Source organism: Bos indicus, chromosome 2 (genome assembly GCF_029378745.1).
Source record: "Bos indicus isolate NIAB-ARS_2022 breed Sahiwal x Tharparkar chromosome 2, NIAB-ARS_B.indTharparkar_mat_pri_1.0, whole genome shotgun sequence".
Classification (NCBI taxonomy): Eukaryota; Metazoa; Chordata; class Mammalia; order Artiodactyla; family Bovidae; genus Bos; species Bos indicus.
The window spans coordinates 125,395,018-125,403,834 of record NC_091761.1 but is presented as its reverse complement, the minus strand read 5'-3'; the positions used below and the strand labels follow the sequence as shown (position 1 = coordinate 125,403,834).

The window sequence follows — 8,817 nt, the reverse complement described above, 5'->3', positions numbered from 1 at the left end:
GGTGATTGTGGTCCATGAAAGTTGACAAGGGCCAGGATGGGTGAAAAGAGATGGGGGCAAGGAGGTGGTGACAGGGAAGGAGAAAGGGGGGGTCATGAATATTCTGAGGGGCTTCTAATTTGTATGCAGGGGGCTCCAAGTAGGTAGGAACTGGATCTCTTCCACTGCAGTGTCCTTAATATTTGGCACAGTGCCAGACACAGAGTGAGTGCCCAGTAAATGCTGTGGAATGAAAGTCAAGAGTTATCCTGCACTGGCCCAGAGGGATCCTGTGATAGGCAGAGGATCACCTTAAAGACGGGTCATTGCCAGTGTCACTCAGCTTGAGAACTGCTGAGGCCTCAGATCTAAAATCTGGGGCCAGAGTCGTCCACCTCTCTCTGGCCTTAAATGCTGTTCAGGACAATATGATATCTAAGGACGGTGTATGCCCCTGGGGGCAGGATGCCTACACTTAGGAAAAAAGAAGATCCAGGGCTGTGAGCGCTAGAACGTAAACCCAGGCTCCAAAGTTAGATGATATAATTCTTGGTTTTATTTGGCTGTCTCCTCTTTGCTTTATGCAAGTCCCTAGTCATAATAATGGACATTTACTGAGTGTTTAGCATTTGTCAGGCATCATGCTAAACTCTGTTCATGGTTTCATCTAATCTCATAGGAAATGGCAATCCACTCCAGTATTCTTGCCTGGAGAATCCCATGGACAGAGGAGCCTGGTGGGCTACTGTTCATGGGGTCACAAAGAGTAGACACGACTGAGCAACTAACACAGAGAGGCTATTATTGTTCTCGGTTTACAGGGAAGGGAAGTGCAGCACAGGGCAGTGAAGGAACTTGTGCAGGGCACGAAGCATGGTAAGAGAGGGCAGGCAGCTTTGAACCCAGGTCTGTGGGACTCCAGAGGGACACCCCGAACCACTCTGCTCCACTGCTTCATGGAAAACTCAGCCTCACCCATGCTAGAGAATACTGAGCAAAAGTTAGGGGCCTGTGTTTGCCTGACCACAGCATTAAAGGGGGTTGAGGCCTGCATGGCAGTGACAGCGGGTATTATCAAGGGCTCCCCAGGAAAAGAACAAGCGGTCTAGCCCCTGCCTCCCATGAAGGTTGGGTGAGGTGAAGGGACAGGTGGATGGAAGGAGACTGGCCTCAAGTTCAATTCTACGCACATACATTGAGCACCTGCTGTATGCCAGGCACTGGGGAGGCGAGATGAGAGAGATGCAGTGCCCGCTGTGAAGGGGCTGAGGGAACACACTTCCATCTCTGGGATATCAACTCTGTGGACAAACTGGGGTGCAGTTAGCACGCCTGGGGGAGTGTGATGCCTGAGACGTGGGCAGAAGTCCACCGAGGTGGGGCTCAGCTGATGCCCTGTGGTGACTCTCAGGGCAGGGCACTCAGCTCAGCTTCCGCTCCTGGAACAAACTGTGGAGATCTGTGTGTTTGAGGTGCCGGTGGGGCCTCCAGCACCTGTGCCCCCTCTTTCACAAACCCGGCTTCTCTGGGGCCCTGGGGCGAGCCAGCTGAGGCCAACAGTTTGCCACCCGCAGGGCGGCATCCGACCGGGAGACAGGAGCGAGCACGATATAGCCTCTTAGCCGCCTCTGCACGTTGGCAATCCAAGGAGAAATTCTGGGTTAGAAGTGGGGTGGGGTGGGGGAGGCCTGAGAACAGCTGGCTGGGCCCTTTAGTGACCGGCGTTTGTGGTTCACACATGGCCACTTCCCCGGGGGTGCGGATCTCTCTAGAAGGCTGGTCTGGAATCGCGGCTGGCACGCCCACTCAGGCCGGAACCAGAGCTCGAGTCTGTCTCTCTCTCCATTAGTGCCAGAACCACCCCGAGCTTTACTGAAGAGTGGTTTCCGGGGCCTCTTTGCCCTTCTCCCCTCAGCCGAGGTCCTGGCACTCTGGTTCCCTGGACAGGCCTCCCGAACCTCAGATCTTCCCAAGGGCTGGGCCTCCCCTTCCCCCTCAGAAGGCGTGTGGGCTCCAGCTGCAAACTCCCCACCCTGTCCCCAGAGCTCTCTAAAGGAAGGGAGGCCTCGCTGACCACCCCCACCCCCCAAAAGCTGCTCTTAAACCGTTTCCCCATGACAAAGGGAGACCCGTCTAGCGCTTCTTTGGGGACTAGAGATCTGGCTTCTCCATCTCTACCTGATCAGGGACATAGCTGGAAGCTTCGCTCACTGAGAACAGATCTGCGTCCCCAGGCACCCTGTGAAATGGAGCCTGGGCGCCCAGGCTGTGACAGGGGTAGCAGGAAGGCTCTGCCAGGAAGGAGTCCCGGAGGACGAGGTATGTCTGAGGTGGGTTGTGAGCTTCAGAAGCACGTCCTAGGCCGAGAGACCAGAACACACCAAGGCTCAGAGGCAAAACCAGCTGGTTGTGCTCCAGGAGCTGTGATGGGCTCTGGGGAGGGAAATGGGGGTGGGGTGTGTGGATGAGGCAGACCAGAGCCAGATCTTGTTGGGCTTCTCATAGCAACCACGACTCACAGCAGGACTGAGTGTTTTCTGAGAGACGTTTATTCTGTGTGTGTGTGTGTGTTTTTTTTACCTCGGTCATTGCCAAGTGTGACAGAGGAAGCTCTGGACTGCAGCTGGAAAAGGAAGACAAGGAGGAAGGCGGGGCTTCCAGGCAGCTGCCGGCTACTTCTTCTCCTTGCTCTCTTTCTGTCTGCTTTCGACTTGCTTGTGGACAGTATAGCCCAGAAAGGCCCCGATCTTGGCCATGAGGGCACTGCCACCGCTAGCGCCTGTAATGCAAATGACAGCCCGGTCCCTTGGAGCCCAGGCACCAGGCCCGGGAATCCAAATGTCGGGAAGCAGCGGGTCAAGTGTACCCTTTTTATTTCCAGCTAGAGGAACAGAGGCCCAGAGGGGACAGGACTTCTGCAAAGGGACTCCCATCGCCACCCTCCCAACTTGCCATCTCAAATCCGAGATGAAAATGACAAAAATAAGAGCGCATTCTCTTCATGTCTGCAGTGGACACACTGTACTATTAGTAACGCTAACCGCCTCCTTGGTGGAGGCCTCAGTGGGTGCTGGTGGTTTGCAAGTGAGATATGTCAAGCTTCCCCCGCCATGTGTGACAGGACAACCTGTCACAATCCTGTGACATGTGAGAGGACGGCCATCTCACAGCACAGCACTGCTGCTCGGCTTGCCCACACCCTTCCTCTCCCACCGCTGGGGGTATGGCTCAGGCTGTCTTCCCGCTGCCCCTGCCGAGAAGGGCCCTGTCTTCTTGAGCCGCTTCTTTGGGCTTTTGTCATCCAGAACTTAGGGAAGATGGAGGGGAAGGCAGAGGGGCAGTCTGTCAGGGGTGGTTTTTCTGAAGGATGTGGGAGGCCTCAGAGAGAGGGAGAGAGGGAAAAAGAAAAGACAGGGCTGGGCAGGGAGACAGAGAGAGAAGTGAAAGCATGTTTTCCAGAAGCACCACTCTGTGCTCTGTATCTGTCCCCGTAATGATGCTCAAGAAATGCAAGACCAGGCTGAGCATGAGATTGAATTGGGTCACTTCTCCCCGGTTCGTTGCCACTCTGATTTTCCGGGATGGATGAGATTCATAAAGTGTTAAACTGAGGATGCTTATCCTGGTTAACGGGGAAACTGAGACTTGTGACTTGGCCAGAGCATCAGTGAGGCCTCTGGCTTTACAGGCTGAAAGCAAGAAGGCCTACTGACTGGGCTTGAATACTGGCGGTGGTACTAACTATATGGGAGAATTTGAGTCAATTCCTTAATCCCCAGGTGGGTGCCTCAGTTTTCCCACGGTGTGTAGAGCCGAGTTAGGCTGTGGAAAGGGCTCAGGACAGTAAAGGAGGCCCCTGGCCTGGGTGTTCCCTCCTCCAGGAACCCCGCCAGGACTCACCCAGGCTCTGCAGCGTGGCCACCAGCCCCCCGGCCGGCACTCCGCCTCCGTTCGCCACGGCCGACCAGCTCATCAGTGAGGAGGCCAACGAGTTGGCGGCGATGCCGGTGCTCGCGAAGCCCAGCATGGGCAGTGCCGCGGCCATGAGTCCTGGAGGAAGAGGAGGGAGGTGGGTGAGGGACGCCGGCTGCAGGGCCCGCCCGCGTCTTCCCGCGCTCCCCACCCTGCAGACCTACCGCCTCCGACGGCCATGTAGGTCACCATGCCCCAGAAGCTCGAGTCGCTGTTTTCCTCTGAGTATCTTTTTTCGTCTGGAAGGAGAATGGACAAAGCCCAGTGGGGAGCAAGGTCCCTTATTCTGTGCCAGAAGCTCCAGACCACCCGGACAGGTAGGACCACCATCCTCCCATTTTGGAGCTCCTCAGTGAAGGATAGCGGCTTTTCCCAGGTCACTGGGCCTGGCACAGAACTGGCTTGAATACATTTCGAGAGAATGGACCAACGGACAGAGAAGGGATTAGAACCTGGGACTCTGGCTACAGGGAGCCCCCGACCCCCACCCCGCGCTGTCCATTGGAATAGCTCCTCTCATTCAGAGGCATGCCTGAGTCTCTAAACGAGGGATCCTGAAACTCTCCGCTTCTTTATCCTTAGATGCCCCAAGATCCTTACCTTCCTCCTCGCAGCAGCCGCAGGTGTAGAGTAGCAGGTAGCATAGGAAGAGCGATACCGCCTTCTGCCGCATGGTGGCGCAGCTCAAGGCTTTGTCACCGTATCTGGGTTAGGGGCAGAGGAAAGAGACGGTCCCCTTATTGGAACCACGCCCGTTCGGTGGTAATTCCCTTTCGATTCGAGGATGAGTCCACAAAAAGCAGCAACATGCTCTGAATCGAGCCCAGGACCCCCTCTAAGGAGCCGCAGGCTTTTCGTTTCCTCGCTGCACCAGCGGCGCTGATGTTTCTGCCACTCTATTGGTCGTGAGAATTACAGGAGAGAATCCCCTTCTGGTACTATGCCTGGCATGTACTTCACCAGAAGTCAGCTAGTATCCTTACTGTGGTTTTTGTACTTGGCTTTTTTCTGGATGTGTGACCTTAAGCAGGATGCCTGGGACTTCTTTGAGCCTCAGTTTCTTTAACCCTAAAGTGGGGATGTTAATAGAGCCTCTTTTAGGGGGCGGCTGTGGGTTTTTGCAACTGTGCACCCCTGGATCCCTAGCATTTAGAACAGTACCTGTCACATAGGATTTTCTAAACAATGGTTGTTGATAGATTTATTCTTCCAATGCATTGAATATGTACAGGCACCAAATACTGCCTCAGATTAACTTCATTTTTCAGAAAGCAGAAAGGGGTAAAGGAACTTGCCCAAGGTCACACCCAAATCCTGCAGCCTAGACACACACTCAAGACCGTCAGAATCCAAAACCTATGCTCTTTCCATTATACCACAAAATAGAAACACAGTTCCCTGCCCCCACCACAGTTTACCTTTAATGTGATCTTTGTCTATTCAATGCGTTTTCCTTGAAATAAAAACAAACAAGCAGAAATCCCCCAAAACTTCCCCTGGACTGAGCACTTACTCAGCACTTTATGGCACAAGGTTAATTATACCTATAACAACCTCATGAGGTAGGTGCCATTGTTCTCAACCACATGTTATAAATAAGGAAACTGAAGCTCAGAAAAGGGATACTTCTGAACCTACCCAGCTAGGAAGAAGCAGAGTCAAGATTTAAAGCCACAGATAACTGATGCCACACCCACACTTTGAACATCTGCTTCCAATCACTACATCTATCCTCAAAGATAAACTCACCATCACTTTAGAGCCTATAATAAAGGGGTTTCAGAAATCATCCAGTCCTTTGGGCAGGTGGAGTAGCTTGATCCTCATGTTTACAGAACTGAAGCCCAGAGAAATGAAGTGACAGGGTTAAGGCCATAGACCGCTGACATGGCACCTATAAGCTAAATCTCACGACTCTTTGGGTTTTGCAACCCAAGCCCCTAAAAGCCCACCAACCCATCCCTTCAGACCAGTCTTAGTCCAAGGCAGTCAGGAATGTAGCCTCCCTGAGGAATGGGCATTCTAGCTCTTATGGAATGAGGCTCCCAGGCAGGCAGCCTGGCAGAGGTTGGCAGCTTGACACCCACACCTTATAGCTTCTGGGTTTACCTTGGAGGAGAGCAGAGAAAGAATCTTCCTGCCTGGATGGAGCCTGCTGCTGGAAGGGAGCAGCAGTGAAGTAACAGTCCTCAGGCTGGTTTTTTATAGCCCTTTCAGATTGCCTCTAAGTGGCCAATCAGCATCAGAGTTTCTAGTTTCAGTTTCCTGTTTCAGTTTCTCGCGCCCTGCAGCATCTTTTCTCCTCCCTTCCAGTTCTGCTCAGGGACAGCATCTCTGCTGAGCTGCTGCTGCTGCCAAGTCGCTTCAGTCGTGTCCGACTCTGTGCGACCCCATGGACTGCAGCCTACCAGGCTTCTCCGTCCATGGGATTCTCCAGGCAAGAACACTAGAGTGGGTTGCCATTTCCTTCTCCAATGCATGAAAGTGGAAAGTGAAAGTGAAGTCACTCAGTCGTGTCTGACTCTTAGCGACCCCATGGACTGCAGCCTACCAGGCTCCTCCATCCATGGGATTTTCCAGGCAACAGTACTGGAGTGGGGTGCCATTGTCTTCTCCCTTTGCTGAGCTGCCTAGTAGCTAAAAGATGTAATTCAAGCTGGAGACTTTCTGAACAGCTCAAAGTATTCAAAGCAGGTCAAACTAGACTGGGATCCACAGTCCTACTGGGCTTAGTGAAGCCAGACCACCAGTTCCTCCTAAGGCAGAAAGTCTCTCACAATTTAATTGAATTAATAATAATGCCTACCATTTATTGAAGAGCTTCCCTGGTGGCTCAGAGGTAAAGAATCCACCTGCAATGCAGGAGACTTGGGTTTGATCCCTGGGTCGGGAAGATTGCCTGGAGAAGGAAATCACAACCCACTCCAGTATTCTGGGAATACTGGGAAATCCCATGGACAGAGGAGACTGGTGAGCTACAGTCCATGGGATCACAAAGGAGTCAAGTATGACTTGCATGCGTGTGTGCTCAGTCGCTTCAGTTGTTTCCGATTCTTTGAGACCCCACGGACAGTAGTCCACCAGGTTCCTCAGTCTATGGAATTCTCCAGACAAGGATACTGGAGTGGGTTACCATGCCCTCCTCCAGGGGATCTTCTGACCCAGGGATTGAACTTGCATATCCTGCATCTGCTGGATTGCAAGCAGATTCTTTACTACTGAGTCACTGGGGAAGACCCAGACACGACTTAGTGACTAAACAAGTCATATATTGAGCACTTGCTGCACACAAGGTCCAGGAAAGATATCCAATCTCACAACAGTCTTGAGAAGTACTGTCACTATTTATAATCGTGTTTTGCAGATGAGATTAAAGCTTGTGGAAATGAAATCATTCCATTGTTCTCTCAACCTGGCTGCTTCTGGCTGATGGGTATGTAGTAACACCAGTGAAGCCCATGTTCATGAGGCCATTGTCTCAGATCCTTTGCCATAAAGTGGGTCTTCCGGCCCTAGGTATTGGATTGAGCATTCTTTCAACCTTTGGATGGTGATGATTGAAGAACTAGAACGCAACCCATATTTGGAGTAAATAATTCCAGGTTTTTTTCCAGTATATTTTTGGGCTCCAAAATCACTGCAAATGAAATTAAATCACTGCAGCCATGAAATTAAAAGACGCTTGCTCCTTGGAAGAAAAGCTATGACCAACCCAGACAGCATATTAAAAAGCAGAGACATTACTTTGCCAACAAAGGTCTGTCTAGTCAAAGCTATGGTTTTTCCAGTAGTCACGTATGGATGTGAGAGTTGGACTATAAAGAAAGCTGAGTGCGGAAGAGTTGATGCTTTTGAACTGTGGTGTTGGAGAAGACTCTTGAGAGTCCCTTGAGCTACAAGGAGATCCAACCAGTCCATCCTAAATGAAATCAGTCCTGAATATTCGTTGGAAGGACTGATGCTGCAGCTGAAACTCCAATACTTTGGCCACCTGATGTGAAGAACTGACTCATTGGAAAAGACCCTGATGTTGGGAAAGATTGAAGGTGGGAGGAGAAGGGGACGACAGAGGATGAGATGGTTGGATGGCATCACCGACTCAATAAACATGAATTTGAGTAAACTCATGAGTTGGTGATGGACAGGGAGGCCTGGTGTGCTGCAGTCCATGGGGTCACAGAGAGTCGGACACGACTGAGCGACTGAACTGAACTGAACAATTCCAGTAAGGATGAATCATTGCCTCTCCAAGCTGGAAGGGGGTTGATGTAACTGACCTGTGCCCAGGTGACTGGCTGCTCTCCCTAACCAACTTTTCTGTGCAGCTGCCTGCTGCTGCCTGGTTGGCTAGTTGTTGGCTGTTGTTAGGCCAGCCTTGATGAAAGGGAGCCCAAGTTGTCAGGTGTATTCATAGCCTCCATCCTTGCCACTGGGGCTATCCTTTTATGGGTCTTTTGCAAAACAGCAGGGTGGCTAAGTTTAGAGGATGGCTGACATCCACAGATGGGACATCTGACCCTCTGGCTGGAGAGCCTTGATGGTCTTTGGTGAGTGTTAGTGCGAGACAGAGATCTGCATGCCTTGCACCCACTCCCATAAGTCCATCTAATATGCCCCTTATCCCCACCTGCTTATCTCTGAAATCCCACCCTTTCTCTTCTGTGCTCTTGACCAACTAGCCAAGCCATTTGCTAGTCAGTAGGAGTTAGTGTCACTCTTGCCTGGAAAATCCTATGGATGGAGGGGCCTGGTGGGCTGAAGTCCATGGGGTCACTAGGAGTCGGACACGACTGAGCGACTTCACTTTATTTTTTCACTTTCATGCATTGGAGAAGGAAATGGCAACCCACTCCAGTGTTCTTGCCT

General features: G+C 51.8%; 1 protein-coding gene across 1 annotated transcript; it reads right to left on the bottom strand.

Moving 5' to 3' along the window:
- Positions 1 to 2,506: 2,506 nt before the first annotated feature.
- IFI6 (interferon alpha inducible protein 6) lies at positions 2,507 to 6,210 on the bottom strand. Its single transcript, XM_019980257.2, has 5 exons — positions 6,061 to 6,210; positions 4,552 to 4,655; positions 4,116 to 4,190; positions 3,880 to 4,029; positions 2,507 to 2,758 (listed from the first exon to the last, which is right to left on the bottom strand). Exons 2-5 carry the CDS (start codon positions 4,622 to 4,624, stop codon positions 2,652 to 2,654), a joined length of 405 nt encoding a protein of 134 aa, XP_019835816.2. The 5' UTR covers positions 4,625 to 4,655; positions 6,061 to 6,210; the 3' UTR covers positions 2,507 to 2,651.
- Positions 6,211 to 8,817: the final 2,607 nt, after the last annotated feature.